General features: G+C 38.7%; 1 protein-coding gene across 1 annotated transcript; it reads right to left on the bottom strand.

Annotated features, from left to right (window-relative positions):
- Window positions 1–4,965: 4,965 nt before the first annotated feature.
- LOC306767013 (indian hedgehog B protein-like) lies at window positions 4,966–9,285 on the bottom strand (the record flags this gene model as incomplete). The annotated part of the gene is made up of 4 exons (XM_079254902.1): window positions 4,966–5,702; window positions 7,505–7,608; window positions 7,903–8,060; window positions 8,977–9,285. The coding sequence occupies 4 exons, from the start codon at window positions 9,283–9,285 to the stop codon at window positions 4,966–4,968; spliced, it is 1,308 nt and encodes a 435-aa protein (XP_079111028.1).
- Between the last annotated feature and the right edge of the window lie 10,189 nt (window positions 9,286–19,474).

Below are 19,474 nucleotides of genomic sequence, written 5' to 3'. Positions count from 1 at the left end.
GATTAGAGTTGTTTCCTATATATAAAAAAAGAGAGATTCATACAGCACAGTAAGATGCTGAACAAGTCTAGCCATGTTCTCCCCTCCAGTTTCACCTCAGTAAACGTGTGATAAAAGAAAAAAGGATTTTTAAAAAAAGAATGAAGGAAGGTGATGATTGGCTGATCCGCCAAATACCGCAGATTGATGATCATAGTCCTGACACGTTGCCTTCAGGATACATGCAGCCCATCCTTTATCCCTACTTTTATTGTTGACTTGTTAAAAATGGGCCCTTGGTTGTTGTATTAGTTTAGAGACCGTGGTGGCATAAGTAGTATAATCCTGTTGTTACAGATCCAAAAAAAGGGCATATGCAGTTAACCGGTCATCAGACATTAGGTAAATCAAAGTGACAGCAGGAATCGAAAATAGACATTTTTAATCACAAAATGCGAGAGTTAAAACAAACAAACAAACAAAAAAAAAAAAACAAGTGACATTATCCTAATTTTTTAATGATTCTAAATTTGTTTGAAATTGTGTGAAACAACATTGTTATTTTTTATTCACAAGGGATTCAAGATATGCATAAACCAGGCTTGCTATGAAGCTTGCCAACATTACGGAGAAGCTGCTACTGGTAATATAGTAGTTATCACCCTAATACTAATCCAATATATAACTGAGCCAGCCTCATTCATTTAGACAAAAATATAAGCAAACATGCCGAGAAAGAAAAACACCCTCCGTTTGCATAGAGACTACTAAACTTCAATGCAGATGATTCAGAATATGCACCAGAGCAACTTCTTTTATTTTTGTATGCTGCCAAGCAATGATTACATATAGCCTAATATAACTATGTGGACATAATTGCCAACGGAGGTTGTTATGGAGTATTTTGTACTTCTGTAAGGTTTACTGTGCTCAACGTAGCCGTGTAGTTGGTCAAAACTAAACCAATCATTCATTCAGTCCCTGGCTTAAAAGAGATTCACAATTCTCATTGCATTATTAATGTGTAATAAGCGTGGAAGAACCTGTGTGTATGTGTGAGTATGTGTGTTTATGGGGTGTTGGAGAAATCTTTATCTATAGGCTATTGTTATTGAATGACACCACCACCACCTTCCAGGGGATGTGGTCTGGACATTTTTCTGATGGAACAGAAGCAGCTCAAACATGTAGGGACTTTTTTTTTCCACTGGCTGGTATTATGGCTCCAGGTGTTATTGTGCATTTGTTGTGTATAAGTGTAATTTTGCCAAGCTGTGATGACAGATACATATTCTATGAAGACATTCATATCTGTATGTGAGTTAATGTGTGCATGCTGACTTTCCATGTGTTGTTGTGTGAACACCCTTACTTTAAGACAATGATGCTTGGATCACTTTTGAGGCAGCTGCAACAAGATATTTTTTTATCTCTATTTTTCTTTTTTTTTTTTCCCCTTTTTTCTTTCAGTGTGGGGGGGTTACATTACCCCCCCACTATTCTTTTTCAGATTTGTCCTGATTATAATTGCTGGTTTTCCATCTGCTGTGCCTCAAAATGTTGCAAGGTATCGTGGTCCAAACAGCGTTAATTACAAGGAGGCGAGACTCGTAGAGATCAATTTAAAGTCCCCAGACTCAGGTGCACAGATTTTTCTAATGATTTTCAGTATTTTAGCCACTATTCATATGCATTATTTCTTTCTTTTCTTTTCTTTTCTTTTTTATGTGTATTTAAAAAGCCTCACGTGATAATAAATACCTGTACATTCAGTCACTCACATGTTGTTACAACGCTTTATGTATAAATTGGAGTGTTTTACCTGGGTCTGGTTCGATATCTGTCTTTATGAATCAGTCTCCTGCGGTGAGCTACGGGATATGACAAGGTTTTTCCTGTACTTAACTGACCAATACAATAAAGATTACTTAGAATCTACTTTTTGTCTTTAGTCTGTTGTGATTTTAGCTTAAGAATTTCCAGAAGACAAAACAAACCCACAATGATCTGATAATTATTCTTTATGTTTTATTTTGTTGATATACACTTGAAAAATGGCCAAGTTATTTACTCTTTAAAGAAAGTTGTTTTTTTTTTTAAATCAAGAAAAATATTAAATAAACTTTAAAATTCTAGTTTCTGGAAATGCAGACGTAACCAGCAGGGTGCGCTGCATAACAGGACTATCGCTCAACGGCAAAAAGCAAAAACTCACAGCCATCAAGAACAGTAAATGGAAATGTTGCTGTGCTGCTGTCCGTGGTTCTGAAACCAAGCAGCAGCCCACCCTGTAACCACAGCTATCCATGCTGGACTCACATTGTGCAGGTTACAGTGGTGCATCACATGACCATTATTGTTGGTGTTGACCAGCATTTAACATGTTGATGCCCGATGCCTCTTTGCTAGCTTCACAGTGAAATTACAGGAAAGATTAGAGGAATTTCTTAAACTTTAATGTATCAACTATTCCTTAGTGATCAGTAATACACTGCCTGTTGAATAAATAAATAAAAGTTGCAACCTGGATTTAACTAAACAGACACTGTAGATTATGCTAACCTAAAAAGGGTTAAGTTTGCTGGGTAGCATGAAGATTGGACTCTGCAGCAATGGAAGGAGGTGAAGTGGTCTGATGAGTCCAGATTTATCCTCTGATGGGAGCATCATGGTAAGAAGAGAGACAGATGAAATGAAGCAGCCATCATGCCTAATGACCGCTGTTCAAGCCTGTAGGGGCAGTCTATGATCTGGGGTTGCTTCACTTAGTCGGGTCTTGGTTGAGAAACTTTATGTGCACAAAGAAGACGTCATCTGACTACCTGAATATTCTGAATGAGCAGATTTTTCATTAATGGATTTTCTCTCCCCCTGATTATACAGACATATTGCGGGAAAGTACTTCAGGAAGTATGAGACATCATTTCCAGGGATTCATGCAGAACTGTTATAGGTACAGAGACCTGAATACAATAAGTGGGGAGCAATAGAGGGTTTTGCCTTCACCAGGTACAGCCCTCAACCCCACTGAGAACCTTTGGGATGAGCTGGAGAAGTGGCCACTGTAGAAGCTGAATAAAACAATGCTACAAGTTAACGTGTGATGCAGTAAAAGCTAAAGGCAGTTCAACATGTCAGCGTGACCTTCCTTGGGTCAGGCAGGGGTCTTTTCTTGGATCTTTTTGCTAATACAAATGCAAAACAATATCTGGTTAAGAACAAAAACTTTATGTGTCAAATACAAATTGTTTTCCAAAAAAATAATATATTTACAGCATTTTCTAAAAATAGAACTTTAAATAGTATCTCCAACAACAGCTTAATATACATATTCGACAAATATTTGAACAGTCACATAGACAAACGTGAATGCCTGGAGTTTCAAGAGAACTAAAAACAATGACTTTTTAGAAACCATACTAAAGCAGGGACATTAAACTCTGGTCCACAAGGGCCACCGTCCAACAGGTTGTAGATGTTTCACTGATTCAACATTAGAACAAAATGGGCTCAACAGTTTGTTATCCAGTTCTGCTCAATGACCTAAGCATTTCAGTCAAGTGAGTTGAAGCCGACAAACATCTAAAACTTGCAGGACTTGCCCTTGAGGGCTAGAGTTTGACATCTCTGTATTTATGACTGAACTTGGGGGTCGGGGAGTAGATGTATTTATATCCAACATAAATACATTTTAAATATTTTACCAATTCCATTCAGCCTTCTTTCATAACAGTAAACCTGCTTCCCATACTGTTAGTGTTAATAGTCAGATCTAATGCAGCTACGTGGACTCGAGCATTGGGAAGCAGATGATACTTAAAATAAAAATACCCCGCAAGGAAGAGCAAACAAATAAACTCTTACTATTCAAGAATTACAAAAACAACTGCAATTTAATGTGATGCATAGATGATATTTAATACAGTAGTTGAATATAGCCTGAGTCTTACTACTGACCTGAAAACTGAACCCCCACCCCATACAATAATAAAGGAATTAAAGTTTTTAAATATAAACCTGATGAAAACATTTAAATAATGTGTAAAAGGAACACAGAAATCCGATCGAGACAATCAAGTTGCATAAAACCGGATAACAGACTTAAACATATCAGAATCCACCCTGAATAAGTTAGTGAGAAATGTCCTGTAAGTGTGCACGCTGCAGCACAAATGCTGTCCCCATCAGCCTTCCTTTCCATTCAATAGTTCTATGATGTGAAGCTACAGTGGTACATCTGCACTTCAGCATAGACATAAACTTTAAAAAGTCCGATCAAAATACAGTTAAAACTGAAATATAAGAGCAAAGAAACAGTGAATCTGCTGCAGTAATTATTCTGAAAGTAAACATTTCTTTGTTCTCTAACATGACTTTAGTGTATAAATATGCTGAAGTCACATCTCACCAAGATTATTCACTACTTTTCTCTTTTTCTTCCCCTTCAAAGACTTCCTTCTTGTGGTCACCTAAACCATTTCTCTTCCGCCTCATGTTTAAGTGTCTTCAGTAAGCATAACTGTTGACACTTAAAGCAAAAATAAAAACACTGTCTCACCTCATAATTTGGTTTTTCTTTTGGTTTTCATCAAATTTATGGTTTTGAGTCATGTTTATTGTTTTTGAACCTTTACCAGTTTTGATAGATATTCATATATATTCATATAAAGAAATTGGTTTTTGTTTTCTTAGAATTTCAGAATCATGAATCTTTTGCAGAAGTGCCAGATTTGATGTCAATCCCATGTCTTTTTTTTTATCTTCTAAACTTCCCTCTCTCTCTCTCTCTCAATCTTCTCTCCATGAAAGAGGTTTATGGAAGTAGAATAAATACAGGCAAGCAGAGTTAGTAGAAATTGTATTTACACTGTTAATAGTTGTATTTGGTGGTTCCTCAGTGGCCGCCTTTTAATCTGTTTTTACCCCTGAATGCGGGGGCCTGAAAGGAGTTTTTAGTCTGAACCATCTTTCTGTTGGTCCAACGGGTCATTGTTCAATACCCCAGGAGTGGAAATGTCCAGCATCCAGCAGCATTTTCCCTAATCTCTGTAGAAGCCGAGGGTACCAATGCAGCCCATCATTCTGTACTTGGAAAGGCCCCATCATGCTGTAAAAGAGTCTTACTGGGGCAAATACCCAGTGAGACAATTGGTGACTGTCCACAGCAGCATAGCAAGATGCCAGCACACCATTAACCACTATAGTCCCATGCTGGGTGAGTGGAGCATATAACCCAGTGCTCCTCTGCTCCTTCACAGAGGTAACAACTGAAAGTCTTGCATGTGATTTTGATTCCCCCGTCGATGTGAAAACGCACTGTCCCGTCTGGACCTCACTGGCAAAAACAGTCCTCAGACCTGCTCCATGACTTGGCCTACCCTCCCATTCAGAGCCAAGAAGTTTCTGCTGAGCTGTTTCTCTCCACTCTGACTTGTTCAGTCCACCAGCACAGTCCGTGGTAAAGATCAGGTGAGCAGCTGTGAGTGTAATGTTAAGTCCCACATCTGTGCTAATAATGTAGAAGACCTTTGAGACATTGGGCTGGTGATCCAGAAAGGACACAACAGGGCTGTAGAGAAGCGGAGCGTGGTCGTCTGTTGCTGAGGAAGCCAAGACGCGGTCGCCAGGGACAAGGTCACGCATCTGTTTGGTGGCGCCGCCTTCAAGGATAACCTGAGCATCACCAGGGAAACAACCACCTGTTTTGGCTGCAACAGAGTGATCTGAAAAGTGAAAGAAAGAGATGCAAAGTCATCACATTTGATCTAATTCTATGATTTTTGCTTTTGTCTCATTGTTGCTTATTTTATAGGCAAAGATGAAGGAAAAGGCACAAGGAGGGGAAAAAAAAGACTAAACAAATGGAATTCCTCTGAGGAGTTGAGCAACAACTCAGCAGCATTTGGCCCTCTACGGTGAATGCACCTGCATGTTATTCTAGGTCATTCAGTGATTTATAAAGCAGGTGAGACTTTGACACAACCCAAGAACTTTATCTCTATGGATCAGTGGTGGATTGTTAACGTATGTATATAGGACTGTGTTCTCTGTCTGCATCTGGCTCTACTTACTATTAGAAGTCAAGCACACCTGCAAATAAACACCGCTTTTGTCAACACATGTTGACATGCTGATGTAAATCTATCAAGAGTTGAATATTAGATTTTTCTTTTAACTGTTCTTTCACTATTGCTTGTGTAGAAAGGGGTAATTAAAGGTGCAGCCCTTGAAGTATTCTGTAATACTTACAGCTTTCAATGTTTTGCTTGGTACTCATTTATCAAACCAAATTTTATATCATAATTTAATATGACATAATTATACAAATATTTAGCCTAAAAAAAACACACTCATTCTTTTGCTTTCATTGCCTGGGTAGTCACAGGCAGTGCAGTCTGTTTGTTGGAGTGTGTATTTTAGTTGGCCCTTTAAGACGTGGTAAGATGAGGTGGCAAGATGGGGTAGTAGGTAAAAGCTAATGGATAACCAGCTGATTGTATCAACGCAGTCAGAGCACGGCCTGGGGTCAGGGAAACAGGAAAGTACACAGACTAAGACCTGGTTTTAGATACTGTTTGGATTACAGCAGAGTTTGAGATTTAAACCAAGTCACATGCTCACTCTCCATGACAACATGAGGACTAAGATACTGCAATCAATAGAATAGAATAGAATAGAATAGAATAGAATAGAATAGAATAGAACAGAATAGAATAGGTTTGAAATGAGAAAATCATTAGTATAAGTGTCAGTGTTTGAGTGGGAGGGTTGTCTTAAGGCAGCCAAATATTTGTCCAAGGTGTGTGTCTGTAAGCCTGAAGGCTGCAGAAAAGGAGGACTGTGATAAGGCTCAGATAAGAGATCTGAGAAAATCCTACTGAAGGAAAAGCAACAGCAAAAACAAAGAGGGAGTTAATCATCTCACAGCCTACTAACCTCAGCAGACTGCTAGAATGTAGTTTGGCATCAAATAACTGGTGGTACCAGACATGGGTAAATGGATTTCTAAAATCTCTCAGGTTAAAGTAGCTGGATGTGGAATGTTGTCAGCTATTGTTTTCAGGAAGACTTGAGCTGATAAAGAGGGCGTGCTGTAAACTGTGGGTCTATATTGACAATATATTTGAGAAAGCAAATGTTATAGCAAAGAAATAAAAAAAACTAAGAATAAGAAATCACTTTGAGTAAATCTTATACAACCAATTTTGTGCATAAAACAGATTTTCTACATTTCAATGTGTACTTCTGTAGTGTTGTGATCACAGGGATTCTGATGAGATCTGACCAAGATGTGAGACTCAATAAAGCAAAGAACACAGGTGCACACCCTGCTTTGATTGCCTCCCAATAGGCCATGCACACAAACACACTCAAAGGATGACGGTAAAGGCACAGAAAGGTAAACTACAACCTGCTAAACATCTCAGCCTTATTAATAGAAATCAAAACTACTTACAAACGCAACAACATACAGTTGCACATTCAAAAGTGCAGACAAAACGTTAAGCACATATCAGTTCCTTACCTGACTTGACACTACAGTGGATGTGGGCTTTGGACTCGTAGTAGACCCAGTCAAATCCCGCTTCTACAGCCAAGCGGGCCAACATGCCATACTTATTTCTATCCCTGTAAAGAAGAAATCAATACATTTAACTTCCATTGATTCAGTCACAACAGGATAGCATTCTCCTTTAAAAAGTGTACACAGAAGAAATAAAGTTAGTTTGATGTTTTGTGTTTTAGCAAAACTACTGAAAGACTTTAAATTACATACATATGAAAAAAAAAATGTCTGATCTGCTCCTTGACTGCATGACTCATCACATTACTGATAAGTTGATTGATTGTCTGACCACAAAAAAGTTTAAACATCGCCTGGCCTATTTACACTACAACACACAGTAACCTCAGCATGCCCACCTGTCTGAGGTGGTGATGTCGACAGCACGACCCTCATAGTGCAGCGAGTCGTCTGAATGATGACCGTCCTCATCCCAACCCTCTGTCACTCTCAGCTTCACACCTGGCCACATGTTCACCACGGAGATGGCCAGAGAGTTTAACTTGTCTTTGCAACGCTAAGACAGGCACACACAGAGAAAAGGGAAACCAGTGGTAAGAGACAAAAAAAAAAACCAGTGTAGACAGTGAATGTGTCCTGTCTGTTAATGAACATAAGTCAACATAAGAGGGACAAAAAAAAAAGGAAAAATAGAAGCTTTGCACTATAATGTGAGATAATGGCATAAGTGGCAAACACCATAACAGGACAGGAAAAAACAGCATGTTACAACTGTGTCAGGTGAAATCTGTCAGGTGGATGGTCAAAGTGCACAAAGGGCTGTGATTGTGTGTTTATTTGGGATTATTTGGCCTTTTTTGAGGCAGAAATGACTCGCTGATACAATTAACCAAATGCAACAATTTGAAACCATATGTTTTTAATCATAATGGTAATAATAATAATTTAGTAAATGAAGACTAAATTAAAGCCTTTAACAATTGACTTCAAATGTAAAAGGATGCAGAGATGGATGGATTTATACTCTGTGCAAAGTAAAAACTCTGCCCTAGTCTTAAAACGTATGGGTAAAAGCTGTTTTCTTACAGGAGCAAACAATAAAGCAGGAATAACAGTTTGTATAAAATGAAGGAATCAGACACAAGTACCGGTAAGTCAAATAGCAAATTACACCATGACTCAACCTCTCTCAACCACATGGGGTTGAGAGAAAAAGCAACATTTCAAAGTATCAGGAGCAGCTGAGAATGTCAGGTAGCAAAATCCAGAGGTGAAACTAAGGGTTAATGAAATCAATCATTCTGGTTTAAACATTTAACTGAGAGCAAACATTCAGCAGACAATTGGAGGCAACAGTGTGGCTAATCTGCTCTGAAGTGACTTGTCTCCTTCAGTTCAATGTTGCCGTCTAAGAAACGCACTTTTTTTTTTTCATTTGGAAGTTGTATTTGACACTCTTCACCTCTACTTACCTGCGTCATGAGCCTGTCGGCGCCCGTGTCCTCCTCATCTTTAAAAATGATGTCTGTGTTGTAATTCGGCTTCAGTTCTTTGAAGCGCTCGGAGACGCGCGTGATTTTGCCCTCGGGCCTCCCGCTGGCCCCCAGGGTCTTCTCGGCGACGTTCGGGATGAATTGCTTGAGGGCAAGCGGGATGAGCTTCTTCGGGAGCCTCCTCTTGCCGTATCCCCTCCCCGGCCCGCAGCCCTCCGTGGCAGGTGCGAGGAGGAGGAGGACCAAGGCACACAGAGAGGCGGTGAGAGGAAAGAGGGAGATCTGCATCGCCCCTGGGGGGGAGAGGGAGGACTCTCCCGGGGGAGAGAGAGAGAGATGACTTCAGTACCTCCTCGGTTTAGTTTCCATAATGCGTGACAGCTGCAACACCGCGTCCGAAAAAGTCGGATAAAAGAAGATCAGCTCCTCAGCTACATGAGGCACCATGAGGATACCAAAAAGTTTTCGCTTCTCCCCAAGAAAAAAAAAAAAAAAAAAAAAAAGAACAAGCACTGGGCAGCACTGAGAAAGTCAGCTCCCGCTGCCTTGGAGAACCAACAGTAAGTGTGCAGCTGTAAAGTCCGTGTATTTAAACAAACAGGTTCAAAGTCGATTTGGTGGGTGTGAGAGTTAAAGAGAGAGAGAGAGAGAGCGGTTACAGATATCCAAGTTGCAGTGTTGTGGTTTCTCTCCACCTCTTTCTCTTGCTCTGGGAAGCTGTCACAACATCCGCCACTTTCGCCCGTTCCTTGCTTGATGCCCTTCTCTGGACTCTTCTCTCTCCTTGTGCGCGCCCCGCGTGCGACAAGCTGCAGCTTTCCACTTGAATTGGAGGGATTTGAGTGATCCAAAACGATCTGTTGCCACTTCAGACCGCACCCTGCCAGTCCTGCCCTCCTCCTCTCTCCCTCTCTCCCTCTGTCCCTGTACTCTGCCACCCACCCCGCCCCTCCTGGGCATAGGGCGCACTGGAGAGTCCGGCAGGCAGCAGAGGAGCAAACCGAAGCTTTGCCCTCTACTCCTGCCCACTTATCCTTTCCATTTATTGTGTACGGCTTTCTGTGCCCTTGGCAGCCCTGCATGATGACAACCTTTTCTTTTTTTTATGTTGTTGTTCTTTTTTTTGTTGTTTTGCACTGAACAGCAGACAAACAGAATCAATTGAATTGATTTGTTTCCCAGAACAGACTATGCTGCCAGTAATTTCTCCCCAGCTGCATTCCAATATTAAACTTGATCAAGGGTCACTGACTGGTTGACTGTGGGGTGACTGACCAGGTAATTGGGGTAATTTACCAGTGATGAGACAGACTAATTGCCTGGATGTTTGACAGGAGGGCTAACTGATGGATTACCCTGATGAATGACTGATTAACTGGCTGGCTGACAGATCCCAGAATGGCTGATTGACTGACTTACACCAGTGATAATTAGAAAGTAAATAAGATAACTGTCCCAGTTAATCAGGAAGATGGATCACCTCCTGACAGCTTTATAAAGACAACCTATTACAACTTTAATTTAATAACTTCTGCTTGCTTGATTATCCCGATACATGAGACCAACTCTCTCTCTCTCTCTCACACACACACACACACACACACACACACACACACACACACACACACACACACACACACAGAAATACACCAGCAAACTCAGCCCCTCTGAATTAGCTCTTCAAATATTTGCCAGCAGAAAATCAGTGGTCTCACCACTGTTTCTCAGGGCTGGCTCCTTTGAATGAATTGAACTGTGCAGCGCTGAGGTTTTCCACACTTTATGTTTTATTATTTGTGAGTGTAAACACCATGAAGTATTTTTTGCTGCACCACTGCTTTTCATGTCTCTTGATGGAACAGAGAAAGGCAAAGAGAGGGATTCCCAAACAGTAAACAGTCATGTTTACCTGTGTTTACCTTGCAGCTGAAATAGAACCTCCATGGACACTTGTGTAAATTCACTGAAACTTTCCTGGTATGGAAAATGCAAACTGGTTAGAAGAAATCAGAATTTGTCATTGGTGTGGGCGTTTCCAGCTTTTTATAGTGTGGAAAAGCTTTGATAACATTTCACAAGATTTGAGAAAACATACTTCTCTTTGCTATGATAAAGAAATGTAACAATTTAAAGTTAATTGAAACATTTCCTTCTAGTTCTGTGTTGACTACCAAGGAAATATTCAGAGATATCTGGAATTAGAGTAGAGTCTCTTTGGCAAGTAAAAGTTAACAATCATCAGGCATGTATGTTGGGGAAACATGGGGCAATTGGCGTTCTGGATCTGTCCAAAGGTTACAGAATCCACCTATCAGCATCTCTAAAGCTCAGTAATTGCAGTTTATCTTGGCTGTTAAATTTACCACATTGCACTTTGCATAAATGACATGTCTTTCCAGGACATCACATGCTGGACTATCCTTGCAGTGGAATTTTTTTGTGGGAAGGCTCCTGCTTGAAAAAGCATCACGAGCATTTCTCTGAGCTCTGTGAGCATTTCAAATAAACTTAATACGGGTATAGGTAGGTAGGGATAGGTATAAATGGGTTTACAAAAATGTGTTTTCTAAACTTTTTTAGTAAATATAATGGGCCATTATTTATTGGTGATAACATCTGTCTCATACAAGTACAATGAATAGAACTGGATATCATTCATGTCTTGTTTTTGTTTTTTCTGATCACATTGCAAAATAACTAAAGGGTATTTAGAAAGTGTACTTCTTCAAGGAGGATACTACAGTATTTGTCAAAACTTGAAAGGATAAGATTGTTACCAACACTGAGCACGTCCTTCTTTGGTAGCGATTGACCCTTCCAACAGGTTTCATGAAATTCAGGTAAATTTTTGTTGCATAACCTTGCTGACTAACAACTGGCAGTGATCACATACCTCCAGTTCGGCTCTTGCCTTTGCACTGGAGTCATGCATATAGCAAAGTTTTCTGCCTAGAATGGAGGAATTATGAGAAACTGCCTATTTTTCTTTGTCATTTCCTTATCTTGTACATCCCATTTTGCTGATGCCCCGTGAATAAATCTTTTTGGCAAAAAAATGTGAGTTTCTAGTGCTATGGTTATTGCTGACTTATGTTATTGTGAGCTGACTGGCAAGCACCAGTGACATACTGTCTGCCAACCACACATTGGTTAAAATCATTCTTTTCTTTGCCATAGCCATTGCTGTTGCCTGCATGCTGTATCTGTGATTCAAATCTGTATGCTAAAATGCACTAATAAGCTGCTAGTTAATTATGTAACACACAGAAATGAAAGTGGCATCTATTTATGATGCCCTTCTGAATGAGAATGTGGTCATGTTTAAAAGAATATCAAACTATATCCAGGGCTGCTCTCCCTGTTTTTCTAAGGGTTCTTATGAAAGATGATGAACCCCGCTGCCAATTAGCAGTGCCTTGTACAGTTTATAGGTAAATGACAGAATGAGTGGAGATGTGAAACATCTTTAGTGAAATCGCAAATAACATTTCAATCATAAAGGTACTGCTTATGTGTTTACAATGTGCATTGATGCTAGCATCATAGGTGCTGCACATACAAAGCAGAACCCATGCTCACTACGCTACACATACAAAGCTTTGTGTTTAATCCTGTGCAGAAATCCACATGCAAATCAGTTTGAACCTAAATGTTCACAAGCATGTCTTTTCCTGTAACTATAAACTTTTGAGAGTGTGTGTGAACATGCGTGTGTGTGTCATCCTTCCTTTGAAGATCATAAATACAGGCGTAGCTCCAGGCAGGCCCGTTGCCTATTCAGCGTGGCTGTCGACAATGCTTCAGAAGTGGTCACATGTTCCCATCCATCCCTCCCTCAATCCATTTATCTTTTCGGCTCTTCTTGGCATCCAGAGAGGACGCCGTAGCCTTTTAAGCAGACAACAATCAGATCAGATCAAACCAAAAGCGAAGACTGGCAAGTCACCAACCAAAATTGTCTTCTTCTGTAACTATTCATCAAGTTATCTTTTTTTTTTTTTTTGTCATACAGTAATCCGGTCTACTTCTTTTCTGGCAATTAAATGGTTTGCAAACAGTGAGGTATCAGCTTTAACACATACGCAGACATATGTATGGCCATGAAAATACAAGGAAAGTCTCATATCCAGGCATGTGTGCACAGTGCACACTCACATACTCACAGATACAACACACACTAGGCCAGCCAGCGAGCCAACCAAGCATCGGGTCCTCGCCCATTGATGTTTGTTAAAGTTATTAATTTTCTCTGTGAAATAAGAGGCCATGGTGGCAGGACAGAGGGAGATGGGTGCCAGCCCCAGAAGCTCCCTCTGCTTTCATCTACTGACACTGAGGCTCTATGAGTCCACAGCCTTTACATGGGCATCGGGGTTACCCACGCATACCCAGGGCCCTAACCAACAAAGGTTCTGAGAGGGGCAAAAGGAGGAAGACAGATGAAAGCAAATTCTTAGGAGATTAAAAGAGATGGAAAGGATGTGAAAAATGATTATACAGAAAGTCTGAGCTAATGAGAGATGGTGAGAAAACTGTAGAAAGACAGCGATGAGAGTTAAGTGATCTGTCGTTCCATATGAAACTAACATTTAATATATATAATTCATAAGATTTTACACAGCAAAGACAAAAAAGTTTAGTCATTTATTCATGATCAAATATCAGAAAATATTTTCCGAATGTATTTATACGCCCAGACAAGTTTTGTTGCACAACCTTTGTTAAAGCAATCGTAAAATATACTGTCAAAATATTCAAAAACATTACTTTAAGTCCTCAGTACACACACCATCAGCTTTTTTTCACAGCTGTGTAATTTCATCCCATCCCATCAAGGTATCTCACTGCAGTCTCTACATTGAAGAATCAGCTTCATGTTTCCAACCCTTCAGTCAAGCTCATCCCAGACAACTTCTCTGAAGTCAAAGTCAGGCAGATTAGGAAGCCAAGGCACTACAATTAACCTAAGATCCTTCTCTTTCTCTGTAAAGTCCTTTTACATGACCTGTCTGAGGTCATTATCTTCTTTAACTGATGATTATACATTGATCTTGGAAGTAGGTACAAGAAGCATGTTTAGTTGTTTGTCTTGCTTGTCTCTGGCTTGGCCCTCTTATGAACTGGTGACCTTTACAGAGTGTATCATGCCCCTGGCCCAATGGCAGCAGGGATAGCTGGGGACCCATTGCAATGAATGAAACACGTAATAAAACTGAATGAATGAAGGAATTAACGAATCAATCAATGAATAATGTGGGGTTTTTTTTTTTTTAGATTTTTGTCGATGTTTAATGATGTTTTGGGTCAAAATATATTGTGTAACTTAGAAAATTCTTAATTTATTTTCAACCACCCCATAAAATGAGAAAGTTAAAATTTCGGATATAATAAAATGATGGAAGGGTTTAATGAAGGAGTAAGGAACCTGAATGGCATGGCACAATATTTAGTAAACAAGCAAATCTGGGTTGTTTTTCACTGAAAGCTAGCGTGTTTGTGGCTTTTGTAATGGAGGGGTTAAAGGACATTTTGCTCAAGGTAACAACAGCTGGCGGCTAAAACCACCATCCCTCTTACCCCTCCTTCTGCTCCTTCTGTCCCTCCACACACTCCAGTATTCAACCCCATACCACAATAAACACCTCAAACTATCTTTATGTGTAATACATCTGAAAACTATGTGGGGTTTTTATCTTCAGTGACAGAAAGATAGCATTTCCTGGATCGGCTGCAATTATCTGATTTCTTCGCACATTTTTGGCATGTGTTTTAGCCAGTGAGTACTACTAAGTCAGAGCCAGAAGATAAGAAGCTAAGTCATAGCTAACATGGCAGCCAGTGAAAACCACAATAACCAAACCCGTCTGTCAATGGTTGAGAGTGGCACCAGTACCAGTTTTACTAAAGGCCATTTCAGTGTAGTGTGCTTGGTCTGAGAGCAGACAGAAGGAAAATAAAAGCAGGATGATATAAAAGTAGAGGACAGGCTAAATGTGTCTTGGAGTTAGCGGGCAAGGCTAGCCACCACATGGCTAAAGCAAACAAAGAGCTGCCCAGGGGACTGAAGTAGGCTACACTGCTTTCTGACATTAAACACATATGCATGAAGGGCTAAAAGCCCACGTTTATGCACAGACACGCACAAATATGCATGAACCAAAGAAAAATATTGCAGTAGGCCAGCCAGAGGTCATGAAATATATGCATACGCGCTCAGATATGGTGCACAAAATCGTGTGCAACACTTCGTCAAGGATTAATACACAAAAACTGCATTATTAAAATGGCACATACTGTGAGCATGGACACACACCCATTGCTTCTTTATTAGGCATTCTTGTTTTTGTTGAAAGAGAAGCACTAAATACAGAGGGATAACCTATTTAATTGTTGTCTTTCTCTAAATTATGATAATATAATTTAAATGTTAATCGATAAAACTTTTTTTTAAGTAGGGGGGGGATGGAAAAATGTTTCTTTTTTTTAATGGGGATTGACAGCAAGTCGTTTCTGCTTAGCAGTAGCTAAGGTTTTCTGATCCTTGGGATTTCACTTGAGTGGCATACTTAATCATACATCAGACTAGTCTTAAAAATATAAGGACTGTGTAAGAGTCATAGATTGAAGACTCTCTCAAAGACTGCTGACGAAGATGGGTCAAATTTGTATGATCTGTGCTAATAACAAGTCTAGTAGCTGGTAATGCCAACAAAAATGCTGTCTAGTGCCCCTCCTGTTACATATGTCATTAAGAGGGATTTTTTTTCTTTCTCCTCCCTCTCTACATCCCTCTCTCTCCTGAGTATGTGCCACATCTGTGGGCTCTGTGGTGATGTTTCTCTGCTCAGAATGGATTCACCAGCTCAAAAACGTCCTTATTATATTTATATTTTACTACACCACTAGAAACCCATGCCAGCTGGGCTACAGAAGTTTGGGCAGAAAAAAGGAAGAGAGAGCAAAGGGGAGGAGAGCAAGTGAGAAAGCGAGAGGAATATATGATGGAAAAAAAGGAGGGAAGTAAATGCGCATGAAGTAAGAATATGCACAAAAGCACAGAAAGCAGAGTGTGGATAGAAGTTTTAAGAAAAGACATGTTGTGTGGGAATCCCAGAATATGCAATGATATAATTGTTTACAGGAATGTGTCAAAAAAAAAATCCTGCAAAGGTGAAAAAAACAAAAACAAAACAGTCTTCATGTTTCACTTCTGTTGAGTTACACTTATTTCAACACACGTCAAACACATTCGGTAACTAAAATCCGAGACAAACACATGTGCCTATTTTTCTTTGTTTTTAAGCTGGAATAAGGATAGAGGGATGTGGTTTTAAGAAAATCCATAAAAGGAAAACTGATGAGAGATGAAGAAGAGAGAAAGTTCACAGATGACGAAAGAAGAGGTCATGAGAGGGTAAGCGGGGTAGCTGAAAGACAATGCAAAACACAAGCAAAATAGGAAAATTATAGTTGAAGAAGGGCATAGAAGCAATGCAGACACATATAATTTTAATTGGAGATATCACTTTCCATCCTGTAAATCTAAAACATGACTTATTTACTTACATTTTAATTTTCAGTTTATTTAACTGCATTTACAAACTTACACTAACATTCAGAAGTATGAATCTTCACTTTTACATAAACAAAAGCTGTGCTCTAAGTTTGTTATGAAATTACAAATCCCATTTAGTTAAGATGAGAAGTTTAAAAAAAATGCAACCAAAAGTTGATTCTGCAAATTGCTTATTTTGGAACATTTATTTAAAGGGCCCATGGCAGGTTTTCCATGTTTTTTGGCATCACTTTAAATGTCACCCAAAGTTTTTAAGTTAAACGTAACTTACTATTTTTTTGTAGAAAGAACTCATCTGATCCATTATCCCTGAATTTTTGCTTGAAACTTTTTTTTTCTTACCATCCTGGCCACTATTATTATTATTTTTTCTTTTTTTGTATGGTCAGCTTCTTCAGTCTCTGTGCTCTGTACGAGCATGCATGTTATTCACCACACCCATTTTGAAAGTAGACATGAGTTGCAAGGAAGACTCTTGACTATCACAGTACAAAGTAGGACATTACAGTAATTAACTGTTTAGTGTGACAAATTAATTAAATGAAAAGCTGGCACAAATCGTATGGAGTCTACAGTTAAGGAAACAGAAATCAAAACTCAAACAAGCTGACAAGCCAGAGGTTCTAGCCAGAAATGAGTAGCCCTCATCAAGAACCAGGATTTTGATGAGGACTGCCGGGTGCTAGTCGAAAAGATTGGACAGGGGCAAATGGTCCAAGAAAGCAGCTTGGTGATAAAAAAATAAAATAAAAAAAAAGGCTTAAAAGTAGAATTTGGTGAAGCTTTTTCTCATAGATAAATGACTTCCTCCTTGTTAAATATCTTGATGGTTACTTTTCTGATAAAGAGATTTGATTGGCTTATAAGGTCTGACGCAAGCTAACAAAACAATACAAATAAATTCCAAGGCAGGACTTTTCACACTAAAAAGCAAGTTTATGGGCACTTTAAATACACAAATGTGAGTTTGGCCTTGATAAATGTCTCTATTTATTTATTTATTCATTCATTTATTCATTCATTTATTCATCTATTATTTATTTGTTATTTCTTCAAAATAATTCATGTGTTGTATTTCTAAATATATTGTATTTTTCCTGATTTAAATGTTCACGGTCAACAACCAACTAATGGAAAACAGACCCACAAAAACCTCAGGACGCAATATTTGAACATCTGTTGCCATCAACATCCACATGTTATTCTGGACAGAAAACACATTTGCAGTGGTTTCCTTTGAAGTTACATTAAAGTTTTGTTCTGGATTCTGTTTTCAACTCCTACTGCCATGTTGGCAAAGTCTTTATTGGTCATTTGAATAAAGCATTGTAAATCTCAATTAGATGCACATAGCTTATTAATAGTTTATATTAATATATCTTGCGACGTTAATACCATAGAAAATCAAAAACTAAATTGGTCACTGAAACATTTTTTCATTTAAACAAAGACGAAAATTAATCAAGATTCTTTTCAATAGAAGTAAAACAAATTACTCACAATAAAACCAAATGCACAATAGCCATGGTTCCTAGTCAGAGAGCAGATGTTTATTGTTTTTTCCCTCACTTTTTTCTAAACTGGTTGGAATAAATCTGTGCATTGGGGAAAAAGAAAAAATAATCTTTCTTCTTCTGTGCATGTAAATGTCTTTTTTGAGAAATAATCATGTCAAATATGGAATCTTCTTACAAGATAACATTTAGAATATGTTCAGTTCATAAACAGTTAAGTGATACTTGTAGATTTATTCTGATAATATTCAAACCTAATTATGGAATAAGTTGTTTGGGGACAAGCTATTTCTGTTCCTTCTCTTTCCTTTTTATTTCCTAAACAATCTGTGGCTTTCTTTTTGACATTACTGTTGTTGTCACGATTGTTTTACACACCTCTTTGTCTCAAAAAGGGCAAGACTTATCTATTATATTATAATTGAACCTCAAAACTTAGTCATTTTTACAATGCCAGTAAATACTGAAGATGTTTATCCATATAAACCTGTAATTTCTTCTACTTCTTAAAAAAGTCAAACAGATGATACTGCTGTTGTGTGTCACATTCAGTAATTCACATTCCATTTTCATGACATTCTTGTGTGAAAGACACAGTTAGTCACTAAATATATGTATTTATATAATTTGCAATGTGTTACATTTACTGTAAACTGAAGATTATGCCTTTGTCTTCTGTGTATGGTCATTCATGATGAGCCCACAAAATTACAACCACGTCAAGAAACCAGGAAAACGTCTGTGGTAAAAGTACCCACGCTACATTGCATTACACTAGAAGTGCTCATCTTGTTGGGTGACATCCTGTTGATCTTGTTAGTCTCAGAGATTTTTGTCAACAACACATTTGAATTCTTTGCTGTGCAAAACAGTGTGGTAAATTTCCAGTGACACAGCAGTCTTGTGGAAGTGTGACCAGCCACTGCACTGGCTGTTTATGTTATTTTCACAAGCAAAAGTGATGGGATCTAATAGACACCTGATCATGGTAATTAAATAGAAGTGTTACGCCTAAGCTACTGAACAGGATTGTTCACTGATGGAGAGGACAGCGGAAGGAACTCCACTGTTATGCTTTTGTCCAATGTTGTTTCAATACAGGCTGACATTATCCTACACAAATATTTTGGGAGATCTGATCAAGCTTAATCTTTTTCATGTCCTTCTGCCATGTATTTGAAGGAAAGCCAAGCCAAAACTGAAGTTCATAACATATCAGTTGATTTTTTATTTGCTTACACTTTTGTTAAAAATCGCAGCTCAAACAAATAACTGTCATGATGTTGGTTGCTATTGATAGCTCAGTTTCCTGTGACATTTCAGCCATGTTTATTGCATATCAATCTGAAACTTTCCTCTATGAAGCAGAATTTAGGGTCTATTTTTT

The sequence above is a fragment of the Telmatherina bonti genome, assembly GCF_933228915.1.
Source record: "Telmatherina bonti genome assembly, chromosome: 15".
NCBI classification, from domain to species: Eukaryota; Metazoa; Chordata; class Actinopteri; order Atheriniformes; family Telmatherinidae; genus Telmatherina; species Telmatherina bonti.
Note: the sequence above shows the minus strand (reverse complement) of the source record. Positions and strands in the feature narration are given on the sequence as shown.